The following is a 22,727-nucleotide window of genomic DNA, read 5'->3' as shown; positions in this document are numbered from 1 at the left end:
TAATGAGTACTCAATATGTTGGGAGAGTAAACCGAAGAAAGGCAAAATTAACAAGAAGTAGCAGAAATAAGAACAAGAAGAAGCTTAACATCAGAACTGACGATCATGAAGAAGACCCCCTTGAGGACTTCTGCTACCTATGCAGCAAAATAACCCATGATGGACAGAGCATCAGAGCAAGGAGGTCATAAAAAAGTAAACTAGCAGCGGCAAAACGGGCATTCCTGGACAAGGGAAGTCTACTAGTATTAAACATAGGAGTAAATTTGAGGAAGAAATTTCCGACAATGTATGTTTAGAGCACAGCATTCTAATATAGTGAGACATGGACTGTGGGATAACTGGAGCAGAAGAGAATCTAAACATTTAGGATGTGGTGCTACAGAAGAATGTTGAAAATTATGTGGACTGAGAAGGCAATGAATGAGGAGGTTCTCCAGAGAATCAGTGTGGAAAGGAACATATGGAAAACACTGATAAGAAGAAGAGACAGAATGACAGTGCATATGTTAGCGCATTAGGGAATAACTCCTTGGTACTAGAGGGAGCTGTAGAGGCTAAAAACTGTAGAAGAAGAGATGATGTAGGTTGTGATTGATACTCTGAGAGGAAGAAGAACATGACACAGAAGAGGAATTCATGACAGGCTGCATTAAACCAGTCAGAAGACCGATGACTCTGCAGGTGAACGTACTGACAGATATTTCTATGTGCAAAGTGAGCAGCATTTAGCATTTTCTTTAACTTATCCACATGCTGGCAGTTGTTTATTGTCAATCTGTGATGCTGCATCATACAGTATGTCTATTGATATTTACTTCATTACCTGTAAGTCATTTTACCTTAGCCAAACAGATTTTATAGATGGTTCCTGTCAGAAGTGGAACTCATTATTTTAGTGTAAGCTAACTTCTCAGAAAATTTGAGAAGGAGGTATGAGGGAGATGGGTCTATAATTATAGGTTGATACATAGCAAGCTGGAATCCAAAATCCATTCCATCTCTTATGTTTCTGGCTCCCAAGAACGCCTAATAATTTTTTTGAAATCATATGTATAGAAATAATGTTTCATGATATGAATATAATAGAGGGAAACATTCCACATTGGAAAAATATATCTAAAAACAAAGATGATGTAACTTACCAAACGAAAGCGCTGGCATGTTGATAGACACACAAACAAACACAAACATACACACAAAATTCAAGCTTTCGCAACCAACAGTCGCTTCATCAGGAAAGAGGGAAGGAGAGGGAAAGACGAAAGGATGTGGGTTTTAAGGGAGAGGGTAAGGAGTCATTCCAATCCCGGGAGTGGAAAGACACCACACTGTGTTTATGTATGTGCGGATGGATATGTGTGTGTACGAGTGTATACTTGTCCTTTTTTCCCCCTAAGGTAAGTCTTTCTGCTCCCGGGATTGGAATGACTCCTTACCCTCTCCCTTAAAACCCACATCCTTTCGTCTTTCCCTCTCCTTCCATCTTTCCTGTTGAAGCGACCGTTGGTTGCGAAAGCTTGAATTTTGTGTGTATGTTTGTGTTTGTTTGTGTGTCTATCAATGTGCCAGCACTTTCGTTTGGTAAGTTACATCATCTTTGTTTTTAGAAATAATGTTTCATATACATTAGTGGATTATTAACTTGAAACATTTTGCATAATCAAAACAATAGCAAAAATAGTAGAATGTAGCTTGGCATAACTTCAAAGCACTTTGTAGTTTCTGAATTCGCATCACGTTTTTACACTTGTCTTTAAATAGCCAACCTGCTCCAAAGTCACATTCTGAACTCAATGCTCATATACATGAATCTCTATATCAGATATGTTAGAGTCTGTGAATAGCCAGGTGACATCCCAGTGTGAATGAATGATCAACATACCATTAATTGACTTGTCAATTATGGCCCATAAATGTTCAATGGAATTCATGTCAGGTGACCTAGGTGCCCAGATCATTTGCTTGAATAGTTCATAATGTTCTTCACATTAACTGCGAATAATTGTGGTCCAGTGTCATGACGACATGGCCTGGGAACATGAAGTCAATGAATTGCTTCAAATGGTCTCCAAGTAGCCAGACATAACCATTTCGGGTAAATTATTGGTTCAGTTTGACTAGAGGACCCACTACATTCCAAATAAATACAGATAACACCATTATGGAGCCACCACAATCTTGCATAGTACCTTGAGGACAAATTGGATCCATCGCTTCATGGGGTTTGTGCCACACTTGAACCTTACCATCAGGCTCCTACCAACTGAAACTGGGAGTCATATGGCCAGGCCACTGCTTTCTAGTAATCTAGGATCCAACTGATATGGTCAAGACCCCAGGAGATGTGCTGCAGTTGATGTCGTGCTGTTAACAAATTCACTTTCGTTGTTTGCCTGCTGCCATAGCCCATTAACAGCATATTTTGCCACACTGTCCTAATAGATACATTCATCATACGCCCCTCATTGATTTCTATGGTTATTTCATGCATGGTTGCTTGTCTGTTAGCACTGATAACTCCATGTAAATGCCACTGCTCTCGGTCATTAAGTGAATGTCGTCAGCCACAGCACTGTTTGTGGTGAGAGTTTTATTCTCAGCACACTTTTGACACTGTGGGTTTCAGAAAATTGAATTATCTAACAATTTCTGAAATGCAATGTCCGATGCATCTAGCTCCAACCACCATTCCGCATTAAAAGTCTGTTAATTCCTGTCGTGTGGCCATTATCACGTCAGAAACCTTTTCACAAGAATCACTGAGTACAAATGACAGCTCTGTTGATGCAGTGTCCTGTTGTACCTCATGTACATGATACTACTGCAATCTGTGTATGTGCATATTACTGTTCCATGACTTTTGTCACCTCAGAGTGTATATATATGTATATATATATCTGTGTGTGTGTGTGTGTGTGTGTGTGTGTGTGTGTGTGTGTGTGGGCGCGCGCGCTTGTGCATGCATAGTGCCACAGTGAACTTTAAACAGAGACCTATGATGTTGTAGATCAAGAAGCTTGCACACGGTAGAGTAGCATGGAGAGCTGCATCAAACCAGTCTCAGGACTGAAGACCACAACAACAACATGATGTTGCTTAACAACTGGCTGATTCTCCTCCCTTATGTGCTTAAAAAGGAGGAGATTCACTTCTATTTATCTGTATAGACTGTAGATTGTGAAATCAGAAGTGATCACCAACTATGGTATTCTGCAAATATATTGGGATGAACTATCTTTAAAACTTATTTAATGTTCAGTCTACATCATTTGGATCTACCCTACATGATGTAGTTTTCAGGATATCATTTCAGTCTGATGAGATATGAGATTTTCAGTTTATTTAAAACCAAGATCAACAAAAAACAACAGGTAAGTGGAACAACACATATCGTGCAACTTGGTGAGGATACAAGGTAATGGTCTTATATACTTGTGAGAGATGAATAATGCAAACTTTAGATCAAACATGAATAGTGGCAGTTTTAATAGACATACTATGAACGTCTTAGGTAGCAAAAGTGAAACAGAATTACATGAGAAATGGTAATAGGGGGCACCAAGTCATTGAATATGGTGCCCCAGTTTGAAGCATTGTCCCATACTGGCACAATTAAGGACTCAAGACACATATTAAACTGTGGTATAATTGTAAAATATGACAATACATTGGAATGACAAAGTGTGAGGGACAAATTAACTGGGAAAGACAGGAAACAGGACCAGTAACTGCTACAAATGTCACAATCAATGAAGCTGACAGCAGCCGCTCGGAGTGGGGAACCAATTTGCATTACATCCCAGGGAATGGCAGCCTATGCAAGGAGCAGGCCTCATGTAAACATCAAAGATTTATGTGGGAGTATGACCAACATTGGTAGCTAAGCAGATGGCATGTAAAGGGATAGCAGTTGACAACAGCAGCCGATATCAACAAAAAACAAAGTATAGTGTTCTCGTTATACAGTGGTTAATTATCCTGTTAAATGAATGATCTGGTGGGAAGGGGACAGAGTGATTAGTAGTGAGGGGCATGTAAACATGAAGAAAGAGTCGTTTGAAGACAGTATGGCAGAAAATAGAGTAGGAGAACTAAAGTTTATGAGGAAACTTAGAATAATAATGAAACAGAACCTTATGATGACAGTTGTACTTGTTTGGAATGTCACTGTGGGAACCTAACCAAAGCTGGCATTTGTGACACTATCCGTCACTCACTATTACCTATAACAAAATAAATATTGAAGTCTCCATAGAAAATGGCTTCCCAGTTATTTTCATTAAGTGTTGTTCGTACCCTCTGTAATGAAGATTATAACATTTTCCACTGGGTTCTCTATACTGTCAAACCCAATATCTTGAATGTTTTAAACACTTTTATTAAAGTATAGCTGTCAAGAAACTATTCCATCCAATTACTGTTCAGGTCTATGGCTTGGAACTTTATTCCAAATTGTTTACGTGTTGCCACTCAACCTTCCATTGTATTAAGCCTAGGGTAATTGTTTTTACTGTAATGTGATACTAACTTGTATCCTTCTAAGTGTTTTTATTCAATTTCTTTGCATTCCAACTGATATACTGTTATGCATACACATTTGCAGGAATATCTTTAAAGTTTCCAATTACAAGAAGTTTGTTTTCTTAAATAACAAACTTATTAGGGTTTGATGGGAAACTCAAAATGTATTATGATTGTTAATCTTTGGAATGGGCAAGCCGTCATTTTTTGTCTGCCTGCTGGCTTTACAACTGTTTCTATACCTTTCTGGCAGTTCTGTCTTTTGAGATCATGTGCACTGAAACACAGAGGTGAAAATATTGGAAATCACAAGGATTGGACAAGTGGCCTGAACTAATCGGGTTGTCTGTATACATTTGTTTGCAGTCTCCAGAGCTAATGGAGACTAAATTCTAGCCAAGACTAAAATACTGACAAAAAAACTAGACTAAAATTGACTCATTCCTTATCACACAGAGATAACAATTAAGAGTGACAGAAAATGCAGATAACTAAAGCTGGCAGACTTGCAGCTGGCAGAAATTGGTATTTACAATATCAGTACACTTATAAGGTACAAAAATATGTGGTGAGGTTGGAATAGGTAGAACAGATGTGATAAAAGAAATAAATATTATATTATAAAAATAACGACAGTAATGAACACTGAGATTAATATGTTAGAGAATTGTTTAACAGAAACAGTGTGATTGAACTATACTGCAATGATAATCAGATGTCTGAGACAAAGGAAGTGCTGTTGCACAAAATGGAAGCAGGTGCTAATTCTGAACTGAGAGACAATGTAATTAATAGCAGTGAAATTAGTAGAGGGGATGTAGCTTGTAGAGAGGCAAATGTAGATAATGATGAAAGAGTGAAGTAATGGAAATATTGTCTGTTTGTCAAATACTGATTTGGATATGCATATTCAGACTGGACTGTGTGCTAATGTTGTTTTTAGTAATGGTGATGCAGTGGACAATAGGTGAATATTAATGATATACTTGTACCAATATGCAAAATAGTAATTTTAATTATGTAAAGGATGAGTTGGGTAGTGGAGGGGGGTTAATAATGGAAATGGAAGAGTGGTTAATGAAAGTTGCAATCAGGGTGAAGTAACTGAACATGTTTCTGTGGAAGGTGCAGGTCATATGTTTTCGGATAAGGATGTCAGTAATGACTGGGTGCAGAAAGAGGAAGCAGAATATAATGTAAGTCATTGTGTATCTTACACAAAGATGCATAAGATGTTAATTCCTGAGGAATGGGAGAAACAGATATTTTAAAGTGGCTAAAAGGATTGAGGAATTAAATGGTGAGCAGCATGTTAATACGATATTTAATGACTGATTTAAAGGGGATGAAGAAATTAAACTTGTAAGTGTTTGCAAAGATGTGTGTATTATGGGAAGGGAAAACAGGGAGTAGATTGAAGCAGTTTTGTTGGAGGAAATACAGTTAAAGAGAGCATCGATGAAAAAGGTCAGCCTATTATTACTTTGGAAATGGGGAAAGTGAGAACTATTACTGTGTTGGACCTTGGAAATGGATTATCAGCTGTATTAGAATCTTTTTGGAAGCAAATAAGAAACAAAGAGTGGAGCCACATATAACGTGTGAACATAAATACAGCAACTGGGACATCCAGCAAACTAGTTAATAAGGAAATAATGTTAGTACTAAACACTGATTCCAGTTTCTCCTCAAACTCAGCTCCAAGCTTTGTTGCATATTGCTTGCTAAGCTGAACCTCTGTTGCCTCAGATCTAGTAACAGCATTTTTTACTCTTTGTAACTGGATATACACATCCTCCTTAACTTTTCACAAAGTGTCATTGTATAAGACAACTTTGAGATTACCAGTGTGAGGTTCCACTGTAGGTCTTACATGAGTCAGATTCGTTCCAAGAGCAATTAACCTTACAACTGCTCTGGTATTTTTAAACTGTGGGCAATGCACAACTTAGGCTATCAGCCTAGCTCCTTTTAATGTTGCCTGCATTGATAAAACCCAGTCACAAGAGACTGCCTACAAACACCTGGCATTATCACAGGACAACACCACTAATCTAAATCGACACTCAGCTACAGTGAAGTGTTGCATGTGAGTTCTGTACTATGAATAATAATCAACTGACACACACAAGTATGCACACATGTGCACGCACGCACAAAGCAGACACACACACACACACACACACACACACACACAGTCACACACACACACACACGGTATCCCTCCTAAGGGGCATCAGGCACATTTTCTCTGGTGTTTTGGTAGATTTTTGCAAATCCGTTTTTGTAAATCCATTTTTGCATTGTGTGAACATCTACTGCTCATCATGTCTATCAAGCAATGCCAATTGTTGATGGAAAGTTGTGGCTTGTTTCTCATTATGAACAAAACACAATTTTTAATGTTAAATTTTACATGCACATTCCATGGAGGAGCCCTAGATTATTCTAGTGCGATATTTGTTTTACCAGCATGTATTAACAGGAAGAACAGTAAAAGAGGAAGAATAATGAGGAATCCAGCAGCAAATGAGTGGTGCTGCTGCATGGCAGCAGCATCCATTGTGGACCAGGGCAGTGTTGTTTTTGCCGGAGTACACTTTATTCTTCCTGTTTTACTGCTCATATTAATATCTATTGCCAAAACAAATATCACAATAGACTAATTTGGGGATGCTCTATTGAATGGGTACATAAACATCCACTTTAATAATCATTTTGCTTTTAATGGATAACAAAGTGATGCTTCCTTTAGCACTGGACATTGCACAAAAGACGTGATGAACAGTATTTGTTTGGGCTGACTTCAGCTAGTGTGTTTATATTTATCATTTCTTAAATAAATCCCAGAAACAGAACATTTAAGATACATTTGATGCTAATGCAGGCATTTGCTTGTCTAGTTTATAAAGAGTTATATGTTTACATACATGAATGTTTCCTGCTTAGAACTCATTCAGATTCATTCACCACACAAAAAGATATTTATGCAACAAATTGAGTTATAAGAATAAAATATAGTGCTGCCTTATTGCAGTCAATCAGGTAAGCACATTTATTTTCCATTTCCTTATTCATTTATTATATACTTAATGACTTGCTCCCTAGTATTTTAAAACATGTCATACTTTTTTCAATTTTCATCCTGCAATATAGCTGTGGTGCATACCAAGTCACATTCAAATATAGGTACAAACAATGCACAGAGGTCATCAAGTTCCTGGAAGGGAACAACGGCAGAGATGACATGAACTACATCACTGATGGAGAATCCAAACAACAGGGATGGTATCCAGACCAAAACTTTTTCTGTCTAACTATCAACAACAAATAATGTTATCAGTTGTCAGACATTCTTGTAGGATGTGACAGTTGCAAGGGGAGGGGAACTGAACTGTCAGTATATGCTATCAATGTTTATTTATTTATTGGTCCAAGAATCAGTTTCTTACATTGTTTGAGTGTGATATAGGACAGTGGTAAACGTAGTTAGTTTACAATACAGTAGTCATTTTGACTACATTGTTGACGTAATAAAAATGCATAATAATGTAGGTTGGTGTACTACAGTGCTTCTACATGTGATAATAGCAGTTATTAAGTGAGATGACATAATAAGTGCAATGTAAACTATATTACGAATTGACAGTTAGTGAAATTTGGTAAATGAGGTTTACTTATTATGATGTTCCATAATTCAGACAAAGAATAGAAGCAGTGGTCAAGCAAGAACTGTTTTAACTTTATTTTAAATGCATTTAATGTCGGTATGCATTTTAGGAAAGAAGGCATGTGGTTATATAACGTAGCTCCAGAATGATGCACTTCCCTTTTGCATAAGTTTTTATTTACTGTGTTCCTGTGTAGGTTCACCTTCTGTCTGGTTTCATATGTGTGTACATCGCAGTTGTATTTGAAGAGATTTTCATTTTTTAAGATGCTCCCTTTTGTGAAAATTAGTATTTCGTATATACAGGGTGGTCCATTGATCATGACTGGGCCAAATATCTCACAAAATAAGCGTCAACTGAAAAAACCACAAAGAACAAAACTTGTGTAGCTTGAAGGGGGAAACCATATGGTGCTATGGTTGGTCCGCTAGATGGCACTGCCATAGGTCAAATGGATATCAACTGCGTTTTTTTTAAAAATAGGAACCCCCATTTTTTATAACATATTCGTGTAGTACGTAAAGAAATAGGAATGTTTTAGATATACCACTTTTTTTTGCTTTATGATAGATGGTGCTGTAATAGGCACAAACACATGGCTCACAATTTTAGATGAACAGTTGGTAACAGGTAGGTTGTTTAAATTAAAATACAGAACGTAGGTACATTTGAACATTTTATTTCGGTTGTTCCAATGTGATACATGTACCTTTGTGAACTTATCATTTCTGAGAATGCATGCTGTTACAGCGTGATTACCTATAAATACGACATTAATGCAATAAATGCTCAAAATGACGTCCATCAACCTCAATCCATTTGGCAGTACGTGTAACGACACTCCTCTCAACAGCGAGTAATCCCCTTCGGTAATGTTCACACATGCATTGACAATGCGCTGACGCATGTTGTCAGATGTTGTCGGTGGGTCACAATAGCAAATATCCTTCAACTTTCCCCACAGAAAGAAATCCAGGGATGTCAGATCCGGTGAACTTATGGTGGTATGATGCTTTGACGACCAATCCAACTGTCATGAAATATGCTATTCAATACCGCTTCAACTGCACATGAACTATGTGCCCGACATCCATCATGATGGAAGCACATCACCATTCTGTCATGCAGTGAAATATCTTGCAGTAACATTGCTAGAACATTACATAGGAAATCAACATACATTGCACCATTTAGACTGCCATCGATAAAATGGGGGCCAATTATCCTTCCTCCCATAATGCCGCACCATACATTAACCCGCTAAGGTTGCTGATGTTCCACTTGTCGTAGCCATCGTGGATTTTCTGTTGCCCAAAAGCGCATATTATGCCGGTTTATGTTACTTCTGTTGGTGAATGATGCTTTGTTGCTAAATAGAATGCATGCAAAAAATCTGTCATCATCCCGTAATTTCTCTTGTGCCCAGTGGCAGAACTGTACATGATGTTCAAAGTCATCGCCATGCAGTTCCTGGTGCATAGAAATATGGTACGGCTGCAATCGATGTTGATGTAGCATTGTCAACAGCAACGTTTTTGAGATTCCCGATTCTCGCACAATTTGTCTGCTACTGATGTGCGCATTAGCCGCAACAGCAGCTAAAACACCTACTTGGGCATCATCATTTGTTGCAGGTCATGGTTGATGTTTCACATGTGGCTGAACACTTCCTGTTTCCTTAAATAATGTAACAATCCAGCGAATGGTCCGGACATTTGGATGATGTCGTCCAGGATACTGAGCAGCATACATAGCACATGCCTGTTGGGCATTTTGATCACAATAGCCATAATCAACACAATATTGACTTTCCCACAATTGGTAAACGGTCCAATTTAACATGGGTAATATATTACAAAGCAAATACCATCCGCACTGGTGGAATGTTACGTGATACCACGTCCTTATACGTTTGTGACTATTACAGCACCATCTATCACAAAGCGAAAAAAGTGGTGCAACTAAAACATTCATATTTCTTTAGGTACTACACGAATATGTGATAAAAAATGGGGCCTCCTATTTAAAAAAATGCAGTTGATATCTGTTTGACCTATGGCAGCGCCATCTAGCGGGCCAACCGTAACGCCATCTAGTTTCCCTCTACAAGCTAGATGAGTTTTGTTCTTTGTAGTTTTTCATTTGATGCTTATTTCGTGAGATATTTGGCCTGGTCACTATCAATGGACCACCCTGTATACAAGCAAGGCAATGGGAGTGTGGTTCTAACTCTGGGGAATCTAGATATAATACTTTCGGAGCTTACCAAGGAAACTATAGTTCCCATGTCCACCTGGAATTGGAGGTCTTTGTTTGCAATTGTGAAGTTTATCAAAGCTCAGTGATAGTATCATCTGGGGGAACTACTGCCTGATGTTCATACACCATCCCATGCTGTTTGCAGAGAAATGGATCTTATCAACCTTGTGGTTTATCGCAGTGTCTTTGGAGATTCCCATCTTTTCTACAATAGGTGCAATGTGCCCAATGCTCAAAACACTGTCCATATAGATATGCTGTGACACAGTGTGAGCATGATAGATGGCCCTCCTGCTCATGCTAATGTGGCATGACTGGCAGTTCAGAGGCCATTGATACAGCTGATGTTGAGAAATCGTGATGCTGCCATCTTGGAAATGGCTTATGGGTATTTAACATTCCTGGGGTGTGATTTGGTGTCTGCTGCATTGCTACTTGTGGTTGGACCATGAAGCACTCATTTTTTACTTCTGTGATTTCAAAAGCATGTGCAGTTGTCAAATATCTTCCAGTGGGTTGTTTAGTTTCAGGGTTAACATGTGTACTTCCAGATCAGGAGTCAGTTGGACACCTATGTCTCTAATTGAAGAGTTTGCATATGAGGTTTTGCATCAACAACTTAACTCTTGTGAATCAGTCACCCAGGAGCGATATGACTGACCACATTGCTTCTGGTATTGATGAAACTCAACTCGTGATGTGATCACATACAATTGTTGCAAATAATAATTCAAAAGTAATGTGCACATTTCTACAAACTTGAGTGTGACTGGTTTTCAGAGAGAAGCCACCATCTTAAGTAATAAATACACTCTGGGGAAGCCCAAGACAAGAAGAGTGACCACTGAAGACTGTCATCAGTAACATGAATGGCAGTGGGTTGCTGTTTCAGCTGCTGTAAATCATGTCCCAATTCTGAAACTTCCTGGCTGATTAAAACTGTGTGCCAGACCGAGACTCGAACTCACTGGCCCGCGAAAAGCAAAGGTCCCGAGTTCGAGTCTCGGTCCGGCACACAGTTTTAATTTGCCAGGAAGTTTCATATCAGCACACACTCCGCTGCAGAGTGAAAATCTCATTCTGGAAACATCCCCAAGGCTGTGGCTAAGCCATGTCTCCGCAATATCCTTTCTTTCAGGAATGCTAGTTCTGCATGGTTCACAGTAGAGCTTCTGTAAAGTTTGGAAGGTAGGAGACGAGATACTGGCAGAAGTAAAGCTGTGAGGACGGGGTGTGAGTCATGCTTGGGTAGCTCAGTTGGCAGAGCACTTGCCCGCGAAAGGCAAAGGTCCCGAGTTTGAGTCTCGGTCTGGCACACAGTTTTAATCTGCCAGGACGTTTCATATCAGTTCACACTCCGCTGCAGAGTGAAAATCTCATTATGTCCCAATTCTATTTGGCATCATTAGATGGCAGAAACATGAATGGGAGGTGGGCACCGCCTGTATTGGGTGGGTAACCTGTACCTGCAGCTGATCTTTCAGAAGCTGAATTTCTTGATGGGGCAACCAATTTTGCTGCTGCCATTGTTGCTGCTGTTGTTGAATCCATCAGAAATGCTACTGTGGTTGTAACTAATCCAAGATTTCACAAGCTTTGCTTCCATGGTACTCTGCTAACTTTTTACCTTCCTCCAAGATGCAACCAACTGGTGGGAATGACTGGAGAAAAACCTGATGAGACTCAATCAACTAGTCTGGAGCTACCAACAGCAGATCACCAAGTGGGAACAGAAAAGACAACAATGAGGAAAAGGGACACCACTGTAATCTGGAGAGAGAATACTGGAGTACATAGTGGAAGTGGAAACCAAGAACCAATGATAGTGAAGTGAATACACCACTGAGTCCCATGTTATTGTGTAGCATAATTTAGAGGACTGCCATGAGCTCTAATTGACTGCCAGAATGGGGTGTGGTGCTGTGGCAAGGAGATGCTAGCACTCATATCTTTAACAGCTTGGCCTAGCAGCCAAGACCCACTTCTGTGCTCATGGGGGAGGGCTGTGAAGTCATCAGTCATCTGAATGGTTTGATGCAGCCCACTAAAAGTTCCTCCCTTGTACCAAACTCTTCAGCTCAGAATAGTACTTACATACTAAGTCCTCAATTATTTGTTGATGTATTCCAATCTCTGTCTTCTCTTCAGTTTTTATCCTCTAAGGCTCCTTCTAGTACCATGGAAGTTATTCCATGATGTTTTAACATGTCCTATTATCCTGTCCCTTCTTTGTATCACAAGTTTTCTGTATGTTACTTATCTTTTCAGTCCACCTGATATTCAACATCCTACTGTAGAATCACATATCAAATGCTTTGATTCTCTTCTTTTCCAGTTTTCTCACAGTCCATGATTCACTTTCATACAATTCTGTGCTCCAAACATACATTCTCAGAAATTTCTTCCCCAGTTTAAGATTGATGTTTGACACCAAAACACTCCTCATAGCCAGAAATTCCCTCTTTGCCTGTACTAACCAACTTTTTATGTCCTGCTTGCTTCAGCCATCATATGTTACTTTGCTTCCAAGGTAGCAGAATTCCTTAACTTCATCTACTTTGTGATCCCCAATTTTTATGGTAAGTTTATCACTAATCTCATTTCTGCTACTTCTCATTACTTTCATCTTATATTTGTTTACTCTCAGTCCACAATCTGTACTCATTAGACTGTTCAACTCAGTCAACATGTCCTATAATTCTTCTTCACTTTCACTGAGGATAAGCAAAGTCGTCAAAGAATTTTATCAGTGATAATCCTATTCTTCAGTTTTTCTTTTATTTCCATCATTGCTTCTTCAGTGTATAGACTGAACAGACTACATCCCTATTTTACATCATTTTTAGTCCGAGCACTTTATTCTTGATGTTCCATTCTTCTTGTTCCTGTAGCTTACTCCTATTTCTCTGAGAATTTTCACATTTTGCACCATTTTAAAATATGTATTCACTACTTTCAGGTCAACAAATATTATACACATCTCTTGATTTTTCTTATGTTTTTCTTCCATTATCAATTGCAACATCAAACTGGCTGCCTCCCTGGTGCCCCTATCATTCCAAAAGCCAAATTTATCATTAATTTTCTTTTGCATTCTTTTGAATATTATTTTTGTCAGCAACTTGGATGCATGTGCCCTTAATCTGATAGTAAAATAATTATTGGACTTCTATGTCATTGTTCAGGACTGTGTGGATGATATTTTACTGTCTATCTAGACTCATAGGTTCCACACACCAACATGAATAGTCACTATATTGCCATTTTCCTAATAATATCAGATACTCTGACAGAACCTTACCTATTCCTAGGCTTTATTTTAATCAAAGTCTTAAAGAGCTCCATATTTTGAAATGGAGAAAGGTAGAATAACTTCACTAGCTCTGACACTAATCGTTATATAAAAGCTATTCCTTTGTTTTGCCTATTTCTTATGCTTTATTTCGTTGCAAGTCTTACAAGGTCCAGTCAAAAAATTCCAGAACTTTGTCCACAAAATTTTCCTACACTTACCTTCTACATATTGTGCATGGCCTCCTTCAAAATCCTTCCTTCCACAATTGACACACTGCTCCCAATGCCGTTTCCACTTCCGGAAGCAGTCTTTGGTGTGCCTCTTGCTGGATTACACGAAGCACCATCTGCGAATTTTCTTTTATCTAGACTGTTGTTGTTGAGGTCTTCAGTCCAAAGACTGGTTTGATGCAACTCTCCTTTCTACTCTATCCCATGCAAGCCTCTTCATCTCCAAGTAACTGCTGCAACTTACATCCTTCTGAATCTGCTTAGTGTATTGATCTCTTGGACTCCCTCTATGAGTTTTATCCTCCACACTTCCCTCCAATACTAAACTGATGATCCCTTGATGCCTCAGAATGTGTCCTACCAACTGATCCCTTCTTCTAGTCATGTTGTGCCACAAATTCATCTTCTCCCCAATTCTATTCAGTACCTTCTCATTAGTTATGTGATCTACCCATCTAATCTTCAGCAATCTTCTGTAGCAACACATTTTAAAACCTTCTATTCTCTTCTTTTCTGAACTGTTTGTTGACAATGTTTCACTTCCATACTTGGCTGAACTCCAAACAAATACTTTCAGAGAAAAATTCCTGACACTTATATCTATACTCGATGTTAACAAATTTCTCTTCTTCAGAAACGCTTTCCTTGGCATCATCAGTCTACATTTCATATACTCTCTACTTCGACCATCATCAGTTATTTTGCTGCCCAAATAGCAAAACTCTTCTGTTACCTTAAGTGTGTCAGTTCCTAATCTAATTCCCTCAACATCACCTGATTTAATTTGACTACACTCCATTATCCTCATTTTGCTTTTGTTGATGTCCATCTTATATCTTCCATTCAAGACACTGTCCATTCCTTTCAACTACTCTTCCAAGTCCTTTGCTGTGTCTGACAGAAGTACAATGTCACTGGAAAACCTCATGGTTTTTTTTCTTCTCCCTGGATTTTAATTTCTAATCCAACTTTTTCTTTTGTTTCCATTACTGCTTGCTCAATATATAGATTGAATAACATCAGGGATAGGCTACAACCCTATCTCATGCCATTCTCAAGCAGTGCTTTCTTTTCATGCCCCAAAACTCTTTATAACTGCCATCTGATTTCTGTACAAACTGTAAATAGCCTTTTACTCTTTGTATTTTATCCCTGCCACCTCCAGATGTTGAAAGAGAATATTCCAGTCAGCATTGTCAAAAGCTTTCTCTAACTCTACAGAAGCTATAAACATAGGTTTGCCTTTCTTTAACCAATCTTTGAAGATAAGTCGTAGGGTCAGTATTGCTTCACATGTTCCTACATTTCTATGGAATCCAAACTGATGTTCCCCAAGGCTGGCTTTTACCAGTTTTTCCATTCATCTGTAAAGAATTCCTGTTAGTATTTTGCAGCTGTGACTTATTAAACTGATAGTTTAGTAATTTCACAACTGTCAGCACAGTGTTCTTCAGTACATTATGTACCCAAATATTGCAAGAGACGGGAATGCATAATGCACCCACAAACACTGTCAATCATGACCATTTTGGTGGTACAGGAGTTATGACATAGGGAGCTGAACTCCAAATTTCCAGGTGTTGTGGTGTATGAAGGCATAATGTTCCATGGGTATACTGACCGCCAAATTTTTAGACATTGTCACAGTCACTGGTCAACATTATGTGATACTGTGCTCCTTTCCCTTGTGCATCTTTGCAAGAGTGCATTCAACCATGACAATATTTTTGGATGACAAAGTGTGACCACATTGAGCACTACCATCAGTGTAGTATACTTTTATTAGAAAAGTATGGTAGTTAATGAAATATTCCAAATATTAAATTTAATTATGCTTTGTCATATAGGTTGTAGGTATTTATGTGCACTAAACATGTTTCACCTGATCATGATAGGATGGTCTCCAGCTGCTCCAACCAGAATGCAACTGAAATGCGTTGAATGGGAGCAACAGTCTGGAGTGGAGTGGTGAAGGAGGAGGGACAGCAGGTTACATGTGGGGGGGAAGAAGAATCAATGCTGCCTGGTGAAGCATGCAGGGTCTAGAGGTGGCATGACAAGGCTGCCACCTCTAGTCCTTGCATGCTCTGCCAGGCAGTGCTGATTCCTCTTACACTACCCATACCCTGCTACCCCTCCTCCTTCCACACTCCGTTCGAGATTGCTGCTCCTGTTCAATGCATTTCAGTTGCATTCTGGCCAGAGATAGTGTACATGTGTATGTGAGATGTGCTTGCTTCTGTGAATGTGTGTGTGTTTTTCTTTCATAAAGAAGACTTTGGGCAAAAGCATATATGTAACAGTCCTTTCGTTGTGTCTGTCTGCAACTCAACTTGTCATCATTATGGTGAGTGGCAGTCATTCCTTTTCATGATATTGTTGATGTTCCAGTATGTACTTCCCATTATTAGATGGATGTATGAAAATGACAAAAAACGGATGTAAGTAAAAAACTCAGTCATATACTTTCAAATACTTTGAAACAACCAGATTTAAATGAGCTGCCTATTACTACTACAGATCTCACATCAAAACATGTATAATTAAATAAGTTTCTTTGTATTATAGACCTGTGAAGAGCCTAGTGTGACTAGTTGAAACATGTTTGGTACACACAATAAATTCACTTGCAGAAGATGAAATTTTTCATATCTATATGATAAGGAATAATAAAAGTAGCATTTGAGGAGAACTGACTGCAGTTATTAAGTATGTTATAAAATTTGAGTTTCTAGAAATTTCTGGCAAGCTTTAATAGCCAACAGAAGCAAATGTGCAAGAACAAAATATTGGTCAAGGGAAGGGAATGTAATAGAAATACTATAATCAATAATTAAATAAAATAACTGTATTGTCAGACATGTATAACAATTACCTACATTTCCTACTCTTTATGATATTACTGGAAATGTAATGTCTCTGTACTTTAACGTTTTGTAACAACTTTCCTTTGTGACTCTTTAGACAGGAACCTTGGACAACACCACAGTCACTCTTGTTTGAGCCTTCTTTAATTAATGTTCACACAGTAACTCCAAATTCTGTATTATTGAGTAAAGTTTCATGAAGTCTGTAGCCCATATTTTGAGAAATTTGCCTTCATATATTGTATTTAAGTTATACACTTTCAAGTCGTAGTAGATTGCTGATCTATCATACAAAAATAATAATGGAACTATTTATCTACAAGATAATCACAATGAAAGTGTTCTCTGACAATAAATATACTTTAACTGAAATTTAACTTTAATGGTATCAACTAGATTAGTTGAAATTATTGAGGCTGCTGTTGTTTCAGTTATTGGACAATAAATGAAGACAATGCCCAAGTTAATTAAGATCAGTAATCTTACAACTGGTGCTGTGATACCTGCATGTACTTGTGATATTGGGTGATGATTGACTAATGGATCATAATACATAAAAGGCGAAGATAGTGTAGTACTATAAGTCTTATCTACATCGCTAAATAATTGGGACATTGAAAAAGGAGGTAAAATTTGTGTGTACTTCTTGAGAGCTACATAGCATTAAAAGAAGGTAGGTAGACAAATAGAGATTTAAATAAGCTTTTAAGAACAGTGCTATACAAAGTATATAGCAAACAACCACATTGTGTACAAAATGTTTCTACTGTAGTCAACAAGGACAGATTGAGACGAGGCCTGTAAAGAATTTTGTATGCCAATAAGTAAAAACAATATCTGTGAGAGAAGACCTTATGTTATAGTAAAAGGATTTACAATAGGTTGATCCAAAAGAATTAAATCAATAGATACCTTATCAAATTTTAAAAGCAGTACAAATTTATATTTTGTTGACCTCTGCCACTGCTTCTACAGCATAGATAAATTCTTCAGAAAGTAACTCACATAGTATTGTGCTGTAACAGTCTATAAATGGTTTGTTCAGCTTACAAGAGATTCAATGTGACGTACAACGAAATAGAAATTTGAGAACATATTATGTTCCTGTGTTTAATTATGGAGTACATTTACATGATAGAAATCATCTGACTGTGTACTAATGGGACATACTATGTGATGATTTATTGCCTTGCTGGGATGAAGAAACTAAAATTATTAGTTGGTATTTGTATGCAGTATAATAGTATTAGCATGTGTATATTTGAGTGTCATAAAGTACCCAGGTATATTCTTATGCTTTCACGCAATTTAAATATAAAATTCGTATGGTATCCATAGTATCATCAGTAAATATCAATTATCACAAATAGAGTTTTCCTGCATTATACCATATGGATGTACAAAAATGATTAACAAGAGCCAGTAAAGTGCATATGTACACTGACATGAACAGCACATTATGATAAGCAGATGTTATCCACATTAAAATGATAAATTGCATAAAAGTATTATCTTTGGTTATAAATGATGTGCATAGTATGGCATACAAACTTTTTTCAACCTTATACTTCTCAAATAACGTTTATGTGACATGGTAACAAGATGATCTAGCATTGTGTGTATTGCAACAGAGCAAGTTGAAGTAAGGAGCATTTTATTTTGTACTCATTTTCTTGATGGGCTTCATATTCTATCAAGGAAATGGCTAAAGAATAAAATGTTCCTTGCTGCAATTTGCTAATTTGCGCTCTGTTACAATACACACAAAATTAGGTGTGTGTGTGTGTGTGTGTGTGTTTGTGAGAGGGAGAGGGAGAGAGAGAGAGAGAGAGAGAGAGAGAGAGAGAGAGAGAGAGAGAGAGAGAGAGATATGATTGACAATGAGGAGTATAATCTAAATGTAACTTCTCCTTACCCATGTATGACAAAATTTGCCCACATCTTTGTATGTCTTTCAAGAATTGGTATCTCTGGAGCACCTTCATTGAAAAATGGGAATAGAACAGACACATGAAATAGATACATGGTGTCATCTTGATGCATAACACCTGCAATGATACAAAAGAACAATAAAATTCTTAGGTATATGCAAGTCATAAACAGTCTAAATACTTTATCAGTTCTAAAAAAAGAAAAAAAAATGGAATCTTACAACACTGCAATGCAATAAATCATACTGACATAGTAATTACAGTTTACATTGACAGAAAAGTTACCAAATAAATAATATGAGCTTACTTGAAAATGATCTGTCTGGTAAATAAATAAACATTCACTGTCTGACAAAAAAGTGAAGCACCCAGAGACATGTCATTGTGACTCTGCACTTATACACACCATTAGCAGGTATGTAAATGATTACAGTTGCAATTGTCTGTGACAGATGGAATGACCATCCATGTTCATGTTTAGTGTTGTTATCAAGACTTGTAGGGTATATAATGTTCATGAACAGTGACATACCTTGAGTGATCACTATGAAGGACACAGAGATGTCGCACACTCATATGAGATGGACTGCATGGTCCATACATGAGGGTAGGCGTACTTATCATGAAGTTTCTGGTCAACCATGTCAAACTACTGCAAGGGAGGATCACCTTATTGTGCATCAGACACATCATAGCCTTTTCACACCTCCAGCAACCAACTGAGAAAAAGTAATGGACTCCCATCAACAAACTGTGCCATCCCACACTACTGCTTGAAGACTAGCAGCAGTTGGACTAGGGAATTATCATCCCACACATAGGCTACCATTAACGCCACAAAACAAATGCCTGCTTTTGGATTGATGACATGACTAATAAGCATAGACTGCTGATGAATGGTGTCATATTGTGTTCAGTGGTGAATCATAGTTCTGCATAGCCCAAAATGGCCATCATCAGTGTGTATGGTGGCTACCTGGGAGATAGTACCATTCTTAATGGGATGTTGGTGCTGCTCCCAGTGCCATGGTGTGGGAAACCATATGGTATGAATGACTCCTGTGGCCAGCAAGTTCATCAGATCTGTCCCGAATGGAAAATGTTGGGGCCAGCCTGGATGTCAACTCCATCCCAGTGACTGTATCCAGGATATCAAGAACCAATTACACCAGTTGTGTGCCAGCTTGTATGAGAGGATACAATGGCTTCATGATACCTATCCCAAACAAATCACTGCATGCACCCAGGCCAGAGTGAGTACAATATAATACTGATAAGTGCACTCACACCGCCAAGTTCTTTGTACATTTCACTCCACATTGCTTTCACTGAAATAACATCACATATTCTCTCAAGCTTTGAAGCCTACAGTCTAGACTGAAGTCTACATGGAATTCTCTTGTCCTTAAATAAATTTTATTCCCTTGAAAACAGTATCAAAAATAGACATTAAAGGTATTATATAAAAAACTCCATACAGACTACCTCATAACAACATAAAATGGAATCAATAGATAAACTAATTACGTAAGTTTGATAGGTATATTTTGTGTTTGGAACTATCTCTGATTGTCTTGATTTGAAGACTGGATTGCTGGCATGTTTTTCTCTCTGCTTGTTGTCTTACATATTTCATGAATCAACTGTAAGAAAATATACATTTAGAATACTATAGAGAGTAGATAACTAAATAAATGTCAGGGTCTATTGTTTCCGTACATTTACTTCTTATTGATATTTGTTACTAATAATAAAAATCAGTTTCAGCTGAAGTTTGATTTATACAACCACAATAATCAAATATAACAATAAAAGTCATGCAATCCTTACATCCTTGTCTAGAGTCAAAGCGAGGGTCTGTATTCTAGTATGAGGGTCTTTAACAAGTAACCATGTTATATAAACCAAGAAACTAATGGTTACTATGACATAAAAAAATAAATAAATAAAAAAAAACTAATTTATTAGGCACTAGAAGGTTCCTGTTTAGCTGGATGATCAGCTGCAAAGTTCACTAAAAACAACTGCCTCTCCCTATGGCTCATACATAACTATTGTTTTATGATACATATCAATTTAGTAAGCATAAATAGTTTACATTAGTCAAATTATGAAAGGAGTAAGGATATAACAATTCACTGTATTACTGAGGCTCTGAGCATCAATTGGCATATAAACAAGACTAAAACTGTTGCTAGGTTTTCAAACACTGTCCTTGTTCAGAGATAATTAGTTCACTCTCAATCTCTCCCTCTTTCTCTTATACATGGCTACTTAGTTTAAGATTAATGCAGTTAATAATTGTGACGGCTCCAAAATCAGAAAGCATAGCAAGGGAGAAGGAGACTGTATGTCCAATGGCAAGTGTGGTACAACAAGACTATTTTTGGTTGAGCCAGTTCAAATTTATCAATAGTTAACAATATTATGAGAATAAAACTTGTTACTCGCCATATAGCGGAGATGTTGAGTCACAGATATGCACAACAAAAAGACTCACAATTAAAGCTTTCGGCCATTAAGGCCTTCGTCAACAATACACACACACACACACACACACACACACACACACACACACACACATATACACACACACACACTCCAGACAAACTCACACTGACACAAACACAACTCACACATGACTGCAGTCTCAGGCAACTGAAACCACACTGTGAGCATCAGCACCAGTGCATGATGGGAGTGGCGACTGAGTGGGGGCAAGGAGGAGGCTGGGGTGGGGAGGGGGAGGGATAGCGTGGTGGGGGTGGTGGGGAGTGAAGTGCTGCAGCCTAGACAGAGGGCAGGGGAGAGTTTGGGATTTTTTTTGGGGGGGGGGGGGGGGTAGGAGTGGAAAAGGAGATAAATAAAAAGACTTCGTTAGTCACTGTCCTCACCCATCCAGCTCCTTCCCTGTTCCCATTACAGCACTACACAGCCATTATTCCACCACCACACCCAGTCTTTTTACTTCTCTCCTTTTCCACTCCTCCACCCCTCCCCTCCCCAACTCTCCCCTGCCATCCATTTAACCTGCAGCACTTCACTGTCCAGCACCCCCACCATACTATTCCTCCCCCTCCCTGCACGGGATGTTCTCTGTATCATGGCCACAGCAATGCAGTGCTTATTATTTACACTAGCTGACTTAGTTATTCAACTATGAGTATTCCCACCCAAGTCCACTTCATTGGTGACCCTGCAGTGAACATCAGCAGCCAATAACGTTGCTCAGTGCACTTGGCCTCATCACTCATGTTCTGACAATGGAGCCATCAGATATATATGTTCCTAGTGGACTATAGGTAAAAGACAGGGACTTCCTTGGTGTTTCATTTAGAGTTTAAAACCAGCAGAAAGAGCAATCATTAAGTGTGAAAAACAAAAGTAATGCTTTTTGTGCTGTGCTGCGGATAAGAGCAAGGACCCTTGTGTACCTGAGCACGGTGTGACACCTGCTGGCCTCCTATTTTAGTAATGAGTGCATACAACCAAGATACTGTACCACAGACTGTTTTGGACAGACACAGTGGCACACTGTTCAATTTTCTCAGACCAGTAATGTCAGGGACATTCCAGCTGCACCTGCTTGTAGCGTAATGCAGGGCACAGCCAGCCAGGCCACACGAGAAGAATCTCCAGTTTTCTTCTGCACCACTACTGGACCCAGGGAGCTCATCTGCAGTCATCCTCTGACCCCACATGGCACCACGTCTGTGACTAACTTCAATATACCAAGCATGGTGGGGGTGGTGGGGAGTGAAGTGCTGCAGCCTAGACAGAGGGCAGGGGAGAGTTTGGGATTTTTTTTTTGGGGGGGGGGGGGGGGGATTTTCCATGACAGCTCCAAGTCTGACACTCTCTTGAGCTGTGTAGGGGAGCACACTTACATCATGAATGATATCATACAGATATCCCCAGTTGATGGCAGATTTTATGCAGCAAAAGCAGAA

General features: G+C 38.5%; 1 protein-coding gene across 1 annotated transcript in view; it reads right to left on the bottom strand.

Annotated features, from left to right (window-relative positions):
- Window positions 1-22,727, bottom strand: part of LOC124547545 (esterase E4-like) — a 244,047-nt gene that overhangs the window by 45,574 nt on the left and 175,746 nt on the right. The window contains exon 10 of the mRNA XM_047125113.1: window positions 18,762-18,894. Within this exon, the coding sequence (XP_046981069.1) occupies window positions 18,762-18,894 (133 nt within the window). The remainder of the gene's footprint in view (window positions 1-18,761; window positions 18,895-22,727) is intronic.

The sequence above is a fragment of the Schistocerca americana genome, chromosome 1 (genome assembly GCF_021461395.2).
Source record: "Schistocerca americana isolate TAMUIC-IGC-003095 chromosome 1, iqSchAmer2.1, whole genome shotgun sequence".
Lineage (NCBI taxonomy): Eukaryota > Metazoa > Arthropoda > Insecta > Orthoptera > Acrididae > Schistocerca > Schistocerca americana.
The sequence above is the reverse complement of the archived record's forward strand: the minus strand, read 5'-3'. Positions and strand labels throughout refer to the sequence as shown.